Source organism: Eptatretus burgeri, chromosome 3 (genome assembly GCF_056783735.1).
Source record: "Eptatretus burgeri isolate ZD-2024b chromosome 3, Ebu_testis_v1, whole genome shotgun sequence".
In the NCBI taxonomy this organism is placed as follows: domain Eukaryota; kingdom Metazoa; phylum Chordata; class Myxini; order Myxiniformes; family Myxinidae; genus Eptatretus; species Eptatretus burgeri.
This window is the reverse complement of record NC_140963.1, coordinates 63336497-63352164: the sequence shown is the minus strand read 5'-3', so window position 1 is coordinate 63352164 and position 15668 is coordinate 63336497. Positions and strand designations below refer to the sequence as shown.

Sequence of the window (15668 nt, the reverse complement as noted above, 5' to 3'; positions counted from 1 at the left end):
GAGATGGTTTAGTCACTGACAACCAACCATGAAACAGGTTAGTACAGGTTTACATGGTACCTGTAGCAAGTGACAGATCTGATCTGGCAAGAAGGGGCAAAGAAAGAAAAGGAAGAGAAGGAAAAACTGGCAAAACCTTCACCTAGTCCTGAAACAAGGAAACCTCTTCACAGGACCACTGTGCAGGAAGGGGTAACGAGGCCAGGTGGAAAAATAAATTTTCCTAACCCCATTGGGTGTTTTTCAGGAGATACCATATCTGTACTGGATTGGCCGTTGGCTCCTGAAGGCAGCTCATCCACCCTTTATCAGGTGTTGCTTTTCGTCCTGACATGCTGTCACAGTCACCCTCCCCACTAGTAAATCCAGTGAGGGGTGTCGGTTTGGTCACTGACAACCTGACCATGCGGCAGGTAGCACTGGGTTACATGCTACCAGTGGCAGTCCCAAAAGATCTCCAAAAGACCTGACCTGATATATAATGCATGTTCAAAGTATAAAATAAACTTCTGCTAAAACGACATGCGAATATGTTATGTAAACATTATCAGTGCCCAAGGCTGGTTAGAATGGCAGCACAAGCCTGCAGGTCTTGTAGCGGGTCTCAAACCACAGGCTCTGTGGACCAACAGTCAAGAACAGGCACAGCTTACTTGGACATGATCCACATTAAAGGTAAGCAATCAACCTGTGGTTAAACTAGATAGAAAAGTGTGACGTTAAATTAGACAATACAGTAAATCCTCATCCATCGTAAATCCTCGGGGTGAGGTTCCTGGAAAATGGCGCATTCGGCAATACGGTACTGTGTTGCAAAAGCTTAAGACCTTGTGGGATAAATGGGGATACAGCCATGGAACATAACAAAGACAAATATTTTATACTATTTTGTAAATAAAAACCTCAGAGGGAATACCTATACATATACCATATTTTTGGGCTAACTATACACTCATTACAATGAACCTATTTCTTATTCGCTGTTATGTTTTAATCCGACTACAATTGTGATTTTATTACGATTCAATGTCATTTTTAACCACTCATTGTCAAACTACTTCTCATTGCATGCACATTGCATATCTATGACAATAAACTCATTAATTAAGGTACCCAGTCAAATGGACTGGGTAACCTATTGTTACAATGTTTTAACAATGTGTATGCGTGCATGAGGAAGAAGATAATTGGTTTCGGCTTGTTTATTGGATTAGCAAGATATCCCTTATTGTCGGGTTTTCCGTGTGTGTGTGTGTGTGTGTGTGTGTGTGTGTGTGTGTGTGTGTGTGTGTGTGTGTGTGTGTGTGTGTGTGTGTGTGTGTGTCTGTGTGTGTGTGTGTCTGTGTGTGTGTGTGTGTGTGTGTGTGTGTGTGTGTGTGTGTGTGTGTGTGTGTGTGTGTGTGCAACGTGAGGCTCCACAGCATAAACCAGCAAACCGATTTCGATGAAACTTGGCGAAAGGTGCCATATGGGCTGGGAGTGTGCGCATTTGAGTTTCGTTGCTAAGCAACCACCCGTTGCTATGCAGCGGCCGAAAAACCGCGTTTTAAGAACCCAAACGGTAACTGACGTAGCGCGGCTTCTATGTAAGGTAGAGCGACCGGACCAACTCCTGCCTATTCCTTGCATCCCCATCTAGTTATCGCGACAGCATAACGTTCCTCTATCTCTCATAGTTTCCGAATGGCAGCCCTCCAAATGCGGAAAGGTGGTGAACCAGGGAATATGTTACTTAAGTGACCTTGACCTCGGAAACCGTCGACGGTGGAACGTTCGAATTCGGTGTATGGATAGAGTTTAATAACTACTATGAAATTGAACCGCAGCATTTTTCCAGATTCGATCACCAAGGGTGTCCGGGCTGAAATACGCAGAATTCGAAAAAATACTTTTTCTCGACCTACGTTCACTATTTTCAATACTTGTCCTACAGTTTTGAATGTGGAGAAACGAGACTTCGGAAATAAACACTTCGAGATATTTAGAAAATTTTACTTGAGACTATTTTTGATTTAGGTTTTATTTTTCAAATGGTAGTCCTGTGAGGAGTGCCAGTTGGCAAAATACGCAATAGGAAAAATCTTGCCAGGCAGAGGAACAATTGTATGTGAACCAATACGTCTTGGCAATGAATCTTCGTCGGTGGATCGGTCAGAATGAAAAGCATCGTATCTTGCGCTTCGATCCGAGCGGATCCCTCGTCGCCTACCGGCTTGTTTATTTCTTATTTATTCTTTTTCCACCGGCAATTTTCGGGTTCTTTCACTTTAAAAATCATTTTCTCAGAAACGGTAAGTCCGATCGACATGAAATTTTCAACATAGTATGTATCTTTTTTGATAGCATACTTAGTTGATAATTTTGACGTCATCGGTCACGTGGTATGGGCGCCATCTTGAAAAAACCGATAAACTTTGGACCTCTGCATCTCTGAAACGGTACAATGGGAACTTTTTTTTGCTTCATACATTTTAATAAGCTCCCTATGTGGAACACGGGTGATTTTTTGACGTCATCGGTGAAGTGGTATGCCGGTGAAAATTCGTCAAGTAGAACGCTGCATGGGAAAAATCTGAAATTGGAGCCTCATCTACACAATTCACTGTAGAAAAAATTTATTATGATGTCATAGGTGACTTGGTTCGGCAGCCATCTTGTTTTGAAAAAAATAATTTAAAACATCTTCTCCAGAACGGCAGAACAGATTGAGGCGAAACTTTACAACCACATTCCACATGAACTTGTAAAAGGACATTCCACATGTCCTTTTACAAGTTTGTTAATTTCTTATTGATAGGTCACATGGTTTCGTGGCTATCTTGAATTTACCCTAAAACCAAACATCTCCAGAACGGCTGGTCAGATCAAGGGGAAACTTCACATACATATTTCACACAAGTAGTGAGTATAAGTTTGTTAATGAATAATTGATAGGCCACATGGTTTGGCAGCCATGTTGGATTTAAGAAAAATATTCAATAATGTTTTCTCTGGAACCACATAACCTATCAAAGCGAAACTTGGCAACTGTAATCTACACCCATGACTGCATATATGGTAAAAATTATGACATCACACGTCACATGGTTTGGCGGCCATCTTGAATAGAAAAACGCACTTTATCCGATTAACACGAAACTTCATACACGTGTTCCACGACATGATTGAAAGCAGAATATAAATTTATGATGTCATATGTCATATGGTTCGTCAGACATCTTGGATTGAAAATTAATAACATTAAAAGTCTTCTTCTCTAAAACGGCTGAACAGATTGAGGCAAAACTCCACATGTATGACCGCCTCTCCATGACGAACAAAAAGTCCCCCCCCCACCCCTTTTGATGTACGACACATCGTTTGGCAGCCATATTGGATTGAAGGAAACATATTAATTAATGTTGACTCTGGAACTGCTGAATCAATAAATATGAAACTTCAGAGTTATGATGCAGCAGTCATGTGGAATGATAAGTTGAAATTTCAACTCGATCGGCCCCATGGTTTGGCAGCCATGTTGGATTGAAGGAAAATATTAAGTAATATTTACTCTGGAACCCCTGAATCAATATATGCGAAACTTCACAATTATAATCGAGCCGACATGTGCAACATAGGTTTAAAATTTCAATCAGATCAGCCACATGGTTTGGCAGTCAGAATTATTTAATTATTTGAATCTGAGAACCTTTTCGATTTTTTTTTCCCAGAAGGCTCACTTGGCTCAACTTGCATGCGTTTGAGGGTACAGGAATAGCAATTCAATTGAAGCCAACGATGTCCTCAGGAAAAAGGGCTAACTGCATCAGTAATAGATAGATTGAACACTTTGTGCTCCCCAGTTCGTTACTCATCAGTCCTCCGCTGTCTCAAAGCAGGGCTGCATTTGTATCACGATTAAGTAATGTTTTCTCTGGAACCACTTATCCTATCAAAGCAAAACTTTGCAACTATCATCGACAGAAAGTCTCATGTTGTATCAAAGGCGGACGTTTGGGTACCCGGTCATCACTGCCAGCAGTTATAAAGTGGCAGTTCTAGTTATTACTAATATTATTCTTCACTCCACTACCGTTTGAAAAGGCTTGATGTTTCAGTGCCAAAATGTATGTAAAACTTTGCCGAAGGTCACCCATGATGGCGATGTAAAATTTATCTGTGCACGTAGTAAGCACAACTGCGACAAATGCAATACCCTCTCCCTTTTACGTCATTATATAACCTCTTCAAATAGGTGAATTCAATAAACATTTCCTCCTCCTCCTCTGCTCACCCCCACCCACTCCTACTCGAAGCCACAAGCATACCTTTATCCATTGTCTGCATACCCCCACCCCCCTCACCTTCACCCTGAATTTCTTAAGAAAAGCATGGCATCAACACCTTGGGGTCAGATAGGAGCATCCTCGTCGTGGCTCTGGGAGTATCAACAAGATACTGCTAATCTTATCACTACCACAAGCAACAGGTGCAAGCTACGCTACAAGTTACAAGTTACGGAACAATAAACAACATCATGCCCGGAGATAGACGCAGAGGTCGATGTCAAAAACGAGGGACCTTTTTAGGACCTGCATTGACAGTCATATCTGTGAACACCGAAGGGTTTTCATCTGCTAAACAAAACATCTTAGCCAAGTTGTGCAGCAAGCAGCAGTGCGATGTTCTCTGCTTGCAAGAGACGCACAGAGGGAGTGAAAACAACCGCCCCACCATACCTGGTATGGTCCTGGCCATCGAGCGACCCCACCGACAGTATGGCAGTGCTGTATTTGTGAAAGCAGGCTTAGTTATAGAAGCAACATCTAGGTCAGAAGACCATGACATCGAAGTCTTATCAACTGAGTTAAGCAGTGTAGTCACAACAACTGTCTACAAACCACCACCTGTGGACTTTATGTTCCCTCAACCAGCCTCCCAAGTACACAGCAAACCACAGATCATTATTGGTGATTTCAATAGCCACAGCACCCAATGGGGGTACTCTGAAATGAACAAGGATAGAGAAGCAGTAGAGGACTGGATGGATACCAACCAACTCAGTCTTATCCATGACCCTAAGCTACCACACTCGCTCCACAGTGCTCGCTGGAAACGTGGCTACAACCCAGATCTTGCCATGGCTACAAGCAACATCGCTGGACTGTGTAAGAAGATTGTGCTCAACCCCATTCCATCAAGTCAACACAGTCCCATTGGGATCCAAGTCAATGCAGCTGTAGTCCCAACCATCGCCCCCTTTAAAAGGCACTTTAACTACAAGAAAGCAGACTGGAAAAAGTTTACCAACGAGCTGGAAGAGAAGATCAAATATACAAGACCAATAAGCAAGAACTACGACCTGTTTGCTAATCTGGTACTGAAAACTGCCCGGAAACATATCCCACGAGGCTGAAGAGTTGAATATATACCTGGACTTTCAACGAATATGCAGTACTCTATGATGACTACATCAGCATGTTTGAAGTAGACCCTTTCTCCAAAGATACAACAGCCCAAGGTGAGAAGGTGATGGAAAGCATTGCCCAAGAGCGATGCAAGACGTGGAATGCTCTTATTGAGTCCACTGACATGTCAAAAAACAGCAAGAAAGCATGGTCACTAATTCACAAGCTACGTGGCGATCCTAAAGCAGTTTCTCAGCACCCAAAAACCACTGCAAATCAAGTGGCCAACCAATTGCTAAAGAATGGAAAGAGTAGAAAGAGGGAGAAGAAGATCAAGCTAAACCATAAGAAAACAGTGAAGATCCTGGTTTCACAAGACCACTTACTGTTGTTGAGCTGGAAGCAAGAATCTCTACCCTCAAACCAGGAAAGGCAACAGGACTGGATAAGATTGAAACTGAGCAGATTAAGCAATTTGGTCATGAGGCAAAGAAGTGGCTTCTACGGCTCTTTAACGAATGCTTATTAACACACAAGCTCCCTAAGATCTGGAAGAAAGCCCACATTATAGCACTGCTGAAACCTGGGAAAGATCCATTCGCTCCTAAGAATTTCCGACCAATCTCACTCCTGAGTCACACCTATAAGCTTTTCGAATGCCTGATTCTTAACAAAATTGGTCCTGCTGTCGATGGACACCTCATCCCTGAACAAGCAGGTTCCCATCCCGGCAAGTCCACAACTAGCCAAGTACTCAACCTTACCCAGTACATCGAAGATGGTTATGAGGAAGGGATGGTAACTGGTGTAGTGTTTGTTGACCTCCCAGCTGCCTATGACACAGTCAACCACAGACATCTTCTTAGCAAGATCCTGGAGACCACAAAAGACACTCGCCTGACAGAGTTGATTTAAAGCATGCTCGAGAACAGACAATTCTTTGTTGAAGTTGGAGGTAAGAAAAGCAGATGGCAAGGACTCAAGAATGGCCTCCCACAGGGGGAGTGTGCTGGCACCACTCCTCTTTAACATCTACACCAACGACCAACCAAACAGTGTAGACACCCGCCGTTTCATCTATGCAGACGACCTTGGCATAGGTGCACAAGATGCCGATTTCAAAGTTGTTGAAGAGAGACTTTCCAACACTCTTGCAGAGTTAACATCCTACTACGAAGAGAACCACCTCCGTGCAAATCCATCCAAGACACAGGTGTGTGCCTTCCACCTGCGAAATCGCGAAGCCAAGCCCAACTGTAGGTCGACTGGTCAGGAACCCCTCTTGAACACTGTGAATACCCAATCTACCTAGGGGTAACCCTAGATAGATGTCTCTCTTTGAAGACTCACATTGAGAAGACCAAGTGCAAAGTGAGTGCGAGGAACAACATCATCAGTAAGCTCACTGACTCAACTTGGGGTGCTAGCCCACAGATATTGAAGTCAACTGCACTAACTCTCTGCTACTCAACGGCTGAATATGCCTGCCCTGTATGGGAATGAGCTACACATGCAAAGAAGCTAGATCCCATTCTCAATGTTAGCTGCCGCCTCATTACAGGCTGCCTTAGACCAACACCTACGGATCGTCTGTATATCCTGGCAGGCATAGCCCCACCAGAGATACGACGAAGTGCAGCAAGTAAGAAAGAGCATCAACAACAGGCTACAGATGAGAGACATCCTCTCTTTGGCCATATGCCAGCCCAAAGCCATCTGAAGTCGAGAAAGAGCTTCCTAAGGTATGTCACCCCCCTTGAAACATAAAGCACAAGCAGGGAAAGAGTTATTCAATGGGAAGAAAGACTGAGCAACCTTCCATTAACAACAACAATGGAGCTAAATGTGAGTGAGGCACTCCCCCCTGGAGCAGATTCAAGCTATGCAATGTGGAAATGCCTGAACAGACTAAGATCTGGTGTTGGACGAACAAAAGTCACTCTCTCCAGATGGGGATACTTAAATAACAGGGACGCTGTGTGTGACTGCGGCACTGAACCACAAACCATGCAGCATCTCCTGACATGCCCCCTGCTGGAACAGCCCTGCATAGCATCGGATTTGGCAGAGTTTAATTATAAGAGTCAGCAATGTGCTCAGCTTTGGTTGAACCACATCTCGCCATGTGTACTGCAACTGCTGTTTTTGTGGACACGATAAGCAAGTAACACCTTGGCAACACATGGCATTGAATGAAAATACCTGCACTGCTGGGCAAAAACAAACAAAGAGAAAAATAATAACTCAACAGACATTACATTTGGAACATACCACAATTAGACATATAAATTACCGACCCACCACCAGGCAATTCCATATATAAACAAACACACTCAAGGGATGTGATGAACCACGCCAGTGTTTTCTCTTCGTGCCATACACTGTCCCAGAAGGTGATATCCTACACTATCGTGTGGCTGCAGTGTGAGTAATCAGTCATGTACTTGTTTTAATTTTATATTTTTCCTTGTGAGCTCAATATTGAACTGGTCCGACACATTCCCAATGTGAAGCTCTGTGCCAAATTTGGCAATTCTAGCTGTCCTCATTGCCCAGTTCTACTTCTTCTTTTGTATACAGAACATGGCTGTGAGTGGCATAATTGGTGGGGGTGGGGGGGGGGAGGGGGAAGGGGGTGGTGGGCGTGGTTGTGCAACGCCCCCTATAGGTTAAAACAGGAATTTGTAATTTGTTTATGGTGCTGGCGATATTTCGCCTACTCTTGCAAAGGACACCGTGGGATCTCCATATCAGCAACAATGATAGACAGACATTTAAAAAGTCTTCTGTAACAAACATTGAAGAAATAAGTCCATTTGCCTTGACTTTTCCAATCTAGCAAGTTCTCAGTTGAGAAAATAATTGAGAGAAAGTTCCAGAAACTTGTTACTTTGTACAAAAACGAAGCTGTTTGAGAATTATCCTGAAACCAACTCTATTTTTCATAAAAAGAAACAGACACATTGTTTTTGTTTTTTTAATATGCGATAGGAATCCTCCCCGCCTCACTTCAAGCTGTTAGGGTTAGTCCACAAGCTGGACTGCCCTCATGCAGTTTGTGTCCAGTGTTGATCTTCAAACAAAATCGACCTCTGATTCTCTGGAAAACCTTGTCTTCCATCACAGCTTCCAGGCCTTGAGACCTTCAAACAGGTGGTACACCACCATCTCACATCAACCTTCATCTCTACCCATAATTTTTTTATCCCTCCCAAAAACCCCACCTGACCCAACCATTTTGTATACAAAAAAAAGAATGACTCACCACTAACATCCAATGGGATTAAGAACGGTTTGAATTTATTCAATACTCTTATCCCCATGTTTTTTTTTTGTTCTACTTTTCTTCATTTTTATACGCCCGATATACGAGGTGTGTTCAAAAAGTATCCAACCTTAATTTTTCGTGTGTAAACAAATGAACCTCGGGAGGCGTGGTTTGGTGCACGTATGTAGGCGATCCTAATCCGTATGCGTGAATATTTTCCTGCCTGCAGAAGCTGTCAGTCGCCGACAGACCGCCGATGAGTGAGGAAGTGGAAGTGAGCGCCGTCGGATTTTCGTTTTTGACAAAATGACGGAAACACTTGAACAACGCTACTGCATCAAATTTTGTGTAAAGCTTGGCGATTCCCAAGTGGAAACAATCCGCAAGATTCAACAGGCCTTCAGGAACGAAGCAATGGGCACCACACAGACAAAAGAGTGGTACAATCGCTTCAAAAATGGTCGCACATCAGTGGAAAGTGAAGCACATTCTGGTAGGCCCTCAACCTCCCGAAATGAGATCGTCATTGACCAAGTGAGGACCCTGCTGATGCAGGATCATCGAATCACGACCAGAGAACTTGCAGACGAGGCGGGCGTCAGCATTGGATCCGTTCATTCCATTGTGACTGAGGATTTGGGCTAATGGAGAATCTCAGCGAAGTTCGTGCCAAAGCTGCTAACGATCGAGCAGAAGCAACTCCGTTTGGAGATCGCACAGGACATGCTGGAGACTGTGAACAGCGATCCCAACTTCTTCAACACAGTGATCACTGGCGATGAGACGACAGTGATCCGTCATTTTGTCAAAAACGAAAATCTGACGGCGCTCACTTACACTTCCTCACTCATCGGCGGTCTGTCGGCGACTGACAGCTTCTGCAGGCGGGAAAATATTCACGCATACGGATTAGGATCACCTACATCGGTGCACCAAACCACGCCTCCCTAGCTTCATTTGTTTACGCACGAAAAATTAAGGTTGGATACTTTTTGAACACACCTCGTGTATATATATATATATATATATATATATATATATATATATATATATATATATATATATATATATATATATATATATATATATATATATATATATATATATATATATATATATATATATATATATATATATATATATATCGGGGCGTATTATGTGATACCGGTCGTCCGTCCGTCCGTTCCTGTCCGCACTCTAACTCCCAAAGTTTTCAACTTTCACGTTTCATATTTGGTACATAGGTACAGACTGTGGAGACGGTGTGTCGCGACATACGTTCGTCATCTAAAGTGGTTGCCATGGCAACCAGGATGCTGTTTTCCATGTCGTAGCACAATTCTGTATATACCTTCTTGTTCGGGTGTATATTGTGCTCACTTGAGCTCTTGTTGCAACATGTTTTTCTTTCCTTTCCTTTCCTTCTTTCTCTTCTTCTCTTCTAAATCTCTATCAAACAAATGCTGTTTCACTTGCAGTCCCTTGATCAATGAAACAAACCCCCATGGTATTTTCCACTTGACTAGCAGAGTACCCACCCATGGGTGATCTTGTTCCAAGCATGTAATGCGTTCTTCTGATGCATGCCTTTATTTGGGTGGTGTATAAGCAACTAACAGCTCCATATTTGAAATTTTTTTTTTTTTTTAAATAACCCAGGTTATGTGCATGAAGCAAAAACATACCTTCTTATCATTCAAAACACCTCACTACACTGGAAAACATGGGGACAGTAACACTGCAACATAAATGGAAGAGACTTGTCATACCCTCCCCAACCTGGAGGCGGCGCTACACAATACACACAATACACATTTACAAATCAAATTTGTGTCCCCAACCCCCCCCCCCCCCAGACCACCAGCAAAGATAAAAACACCCTGATACATTAATTGGGATCATGCTGATCCTCTGTAGCAAGTCTCAAATGTAATTGACCCAGAATCGTAGGAGGAGCAGCACGACAAACAAACAAACACACACACAAACACCAGACCATGAATTATAATAAGGATCCTCAAGTTAGGTCCCTTCGATCATTCACCTTGAATGAAGACCATGTAAACCCTCCTCCACCAACACTTAACCTTTGACTCGACCTCTGAAATCAGTCTATTGCTTTATTACCTTGCCTCCACCCACATTTCCATATTTCACTAGGATGAATGGTGAAGGCATAAAATGTCAGCCTTGCTTTGTTTCCAAAGGCAGTAACAGACTTTGATCAACCTTTGATTTAATGAAATCAATTGCATATGTGATTGAGGTTTGATTATATACCTGATGCAAACTCATGACTCCAATGCAATCTCAATTAATCAAATTACAAAGTAAAATTATTATACAAGTCTTAACATCACTCAGTCCCTCATGAGGCCAGACAAAGTTATCAAAGACTGGAATGGCACATGAAATGTTGACAGGTACCTGGCACTGGATTGGTGTAGGTTGTGTGAACTCTGACTTGCGAATTTGGTGCATCAACTGCTCATCCAACCCAAAGTGCCCGAAGCTGGAGCATGGCTTGGGTGGGGCTGCACCAGAAACCTGCCCAAAATAACAATATAACAACAACAACACCAACAATAAGAAATTAAAGGTCACAGCCATTGCAAGAGACCCTATAAAATCCTGATGCTTCAGCATCCATTTTATTTTCACAACTGATCGCTTAGAATCTGATCACAATGATAAAAATAAACAAATAACATGAGAGAAAATTACACGAGGTTAACAATAAAGGAAATGCAAAACAAACTTCCATTAAAAAAACCAAATTTTAACAGAAATATAGATTTAACAAATATTTTACTATCAAATCTTGCACAGTGTCTCCAATGGCTGAATCATAATTCGGGTTAACTAATATGATGCTACTCTATACTAGGTCAGGAATTTGACCTGAATACGAGCACACGATGGACTATTTATAAACGGTTGAAATTAAATATTGCATGCAAGTTAATGATAAAATAGAACAGCACTCTTCGACAGATATGCCTCTGCCCACATTATTACATCATTATAATACTTGTACTATGTATGATTTAAACCCACTGAGCTGTTCTCAAACATCACATTTTTACCTGACATGACCTCTGATCTTTGACCTCTTGACCCCATCATCTAATCAATTTATGTACACATCATTATAATACTTGTAACGAGTTTGACTTAGATCCCTTCAACCGTTCTTAAGTTATTGCGGTCACAAAAACCTATCACAGACGTACGGACGGGCAGATACACGCACGGACGGACACACAGACAGCCAGACGGACAACCTGAAAACATGCCTCCGGCGACTTCATCAGCGGAGACATAAAAAGGGGTGTCAATGTTATACAAGGAACTTGGTTGCAGGAGGCCATGAGGCCCATCAAAGGCTGCACTAGTATTACGAACTAATGGTGGTTTGACCATGCTGTAGCTTTGAAATATTGAACATCAAGTAATGAAGCAGCACATATCATTTTAGTCTTTGGTATGACTCAGCCAGGGTTTGAACCACTGACCTCCCAGACAAACCGGTGGCTGTATCAACACATCGCGCACACACGCGCACACACACACACACACACACACGCACGCGCACGCGCACACGCACACGCACACACACACACACACACACACACACACACACACACACCAAAGAGCAGGCATGGGCAACCAGTGGCACACGGGATGCATGCTTTTGTGCAGCCTGCGAAGCAATTCAAAAACTTCTGTTCACTGTGGACTGCGCCACGTTCTCACCATGTATCGATCATACCAAATCACACACACAGTATGTCTCGCCATCACGTCATGCTGTCAGTCTCGCTGCATCACTCATTCAGTCAAAACGAGCCTGCGATCAGACCTCGTGTAAGGTTAGAAAGATACACGCGAAGGTCGAGTGTTCCAAGTAAAATGGATGGAAGAGCAATTCCTTGTCGAACAGAAAGCTTCTTCCCGGTGTTTCATATGCTCGGAGAACGTCGGGCATTTCAAGGAGTACAATCTCAAGAGAAATTGCCATTCAAAGCACGCTGACTACAACAAATTTTGGGGCCAAGCACGGAAAGATGAGGTTCAGAAATTGAATAGGTTCCTTGGACAGCAGATTCTGTTCAAGAACATGAAGAATAACACTGACTATATTGTCTAAGCGAGTTACATTCCGTGTCACATACTGACAATTTTCAAAACCATACTCCAACGTTAAGTTTGTGAAGGGTTTTATCACTGACGCTATGAAAATAGTCTGCCCGGCTAAGTGTAGAGATGTGGAGAAAATTAGTCTCTCTCACTGCATTGTGGCGAGGGGAATTGACAAAATCACAATTGACATTCGTACATCATTGGGCAGGGAGGCATTACAGTTCAACACTTTTCCCATAGCTGTTGATGAAAGCACCGATAAAAACGGATACAACCCAACTCGCTAACTCCATCTGAGAAGTCAACAATTTCAATGTAATCAAGGAACCACTAACCCTTGCCACTGAAAGGGACGACGATGGGAGAAGATCTTTTCTCAGAGGTGAAAGTTGCATTCGACTGCTTCAAGTTCAAGTGGGAGAAAGTGGATGATATTTCAACTGACAGAGCGAAGACTATGGTCGGTGGTAGGCTCTAACACTGGCCCAGTTGTGTGAATTCAAGCGGGGATCACTGATCGTGACTAGGATCCTGAATAACTGACCATCTTCACTGTGTAAAACACCAAGACAACCTCTGTGCTGAGGTGCTCGATTTACAAATGACAGTTCCGAGATTTCCTTGATGACCTGGATTTGAACAAGGACTGGGTGAGGCTGGTAAGAGAAGATGGTGATGCAGTCCATTTGCCTCCCCAACACAAAGGGAGAAGGCTCCTCCCAGCTGTCCATCAGCATGTGGGAGGCAAGCCTTGGTTTCATGGATGAGGCTGGATTCGCCAATCCCCTCAGGGTGTGGGGCCTCAGGATGAGGGCATCTTGAGGGCTGATTGTTGGAACCTCTGGGCTGTGATTCGTGGGGACTATAGGGCAGAGAGACGCCTATGGCACACGATTGGTTAGCCATGGTGGAGTGAGGGGGGTGGGGGTAAACTGGCGGTGGGGTGGGGCAAACTGGAGGTGGGGTGAGGCTGGCCCGTAAAGTCCCAGTCTGACAGGAAATTTGCTATCTTGTGCTCTCTTGCATGGAGCAGATAGGCCGTTTGCTCGTGGATGCTCCAATCTCTTTTGTGCTCCGCACTCGTGCAGTTCTTGAATGGTTCACTTATGTGCTGCGCAGACTCACTGTTTTAATCTCTGGGCAAGTTCTGTAATGTGTTACAAGATATCTAACTTGCTGTATTAATCTATTGATGACTTCTGTGCTGTGTTAAACCTATGACGAGGTGTTTTATTATGTTGATAACTTCTGTGCTGTTAGTAAACATCTGCTGAGTGGTTTCAATAAATTGAAAAGTTATGTGCTGTCAGTAAACGACTGATCAACTTTTTTAAACTCGTGGGTAAGTTCGACGCTGTCTGTAGTTACTCTTACTGTTCGGTTTATTTTACCTGCACTTGAAACAGAGAAAAGCTTTTGAGAAATGTTTCTGTCCAAGTATGGCATTCATATCATATGGAAATGCAAAGCATCTCATTTATCAAGCGATTTCGTTTGAAATTTATGATCAACATTGATTTGTAAGACATGACTTTCAAAATGACATAATCCAACCCAGAATGCTTGGTGTGCATACGCAGAAACCCCTAGAAATGGTGGCGTCTGGGGCACAACAGAGTGTATCATGTGTGCACGATAAGAATTGTTACCTAAATTGGCTCACAAAGCTTCGAAAAGAAGCCAAAATACTTTGAAGAGTACCTACCTGAGAGAAAGGGCTGTGCCTCTACACAACAAAAAACTAGAACTTTTTCAGCTCACCAAATGGCTAGCTACCTGTACTGCAAACTTCTGACCATGTGGACTGGTGCAAGGCCCGAGTGGACGGACGTGTGCTACACAAACCCACGACAGATCGCCAACTGTGAATGGACTTTTAACCTTGCGAGAGTGCCTCATTTGAACATGGCAGACTTGGTGATTTATTCAATGGACGTCTGCAATTGGAAAGACGATGCTGTGCATCATTACCAAGTAATGGCAACCAGTTCTTCAGCAAAGGGCATCTTCGCGACTTGAAAATACACAAAGCTTGTGCCAGCTATATTGACATGGGAGCCGGATATTTCAGGTCGACATCGCACAGGAAGACTGTGCATCTGATTTGGGTGCTTATGAACACCGATGAGAAGGACTTATCTGGCTGGGGCTTGTGAATGTACAGTATACAGGAAGTTAAAAATGATGATATTTACTATTAAAGATGTTTGGGGGTTGAGCAGTGGTTTTTATAAATATATTTTATTTGGGCCGCAAGATAAATTATCCTATATTTTTGCGTCTCTTGCTTAAAGGGGAAGTGTGTGTATGGGTTTTTTTCTTTCTTTATATATCCACTGTGGCCACTCGATTGTATTAACGGGAAATTATAGGAACTCAACACCTCTGTCTCGTCGTCGGATATTTCTCGTATTTCCAATATTTTCTTGAGTCCGATTTGCATCCAGGGACAAATTTTGAAATTGTCACTCTTTCATTGAAATGCTTAAAATTATGTGAAAAAGACAATCTCACGTCAAGATTTCGTGTTAGCAATGGCAGGTTGAAAGTGCCCAAACAGAAATGGATCACAGAAAACACGTCCACACACACAGCCCATGTGTGAAAGGCTTCGTTAGCATTCATTTAATTATGGGTACGTGGGTACGTGGACACACGTGGCGAAACTGCAAACGCCAACTTGCGACTGGTTATCCCCGCATAGAGGGTTAGAAAGGTTGTTCTTCTTGATTTTTTATGGACGGATGGATGGATGGATGGACGGTGAGTTTGTCTACTTTACAGTCTAGCTCTTTTGGATAGATATCATCCTGAAGCTGATAAAATATAAACCCATTAATTACCAGTAACTCATTAATGAAGTAAAAATA

General features: G+C 42.9%; 1 protein-coding gene across 2 annotated transcripts in view; it reads right to left on the bottom strand.

Moving 5' to 3' along the window:
- DDX42 (DEAD-box helicase 42) overlaps positions 1-15668 on the bottom strand; it is a 134725-nt gene that overhangs the window by 63125 nt on the left and 55932 nt on the right. For both annotated transcript variants that reach the window (XM_085873763.1, XM_085873764.1), the window contains one exon: positions 11083-11202. In XM_085873763.1, coding sequence (XP_085729889.1) covers positions 11083-11202 — 120 coding nt within the window. The remainder of the gene's footprint in view (positions 1-11082; positions 11203-15668) is intronic.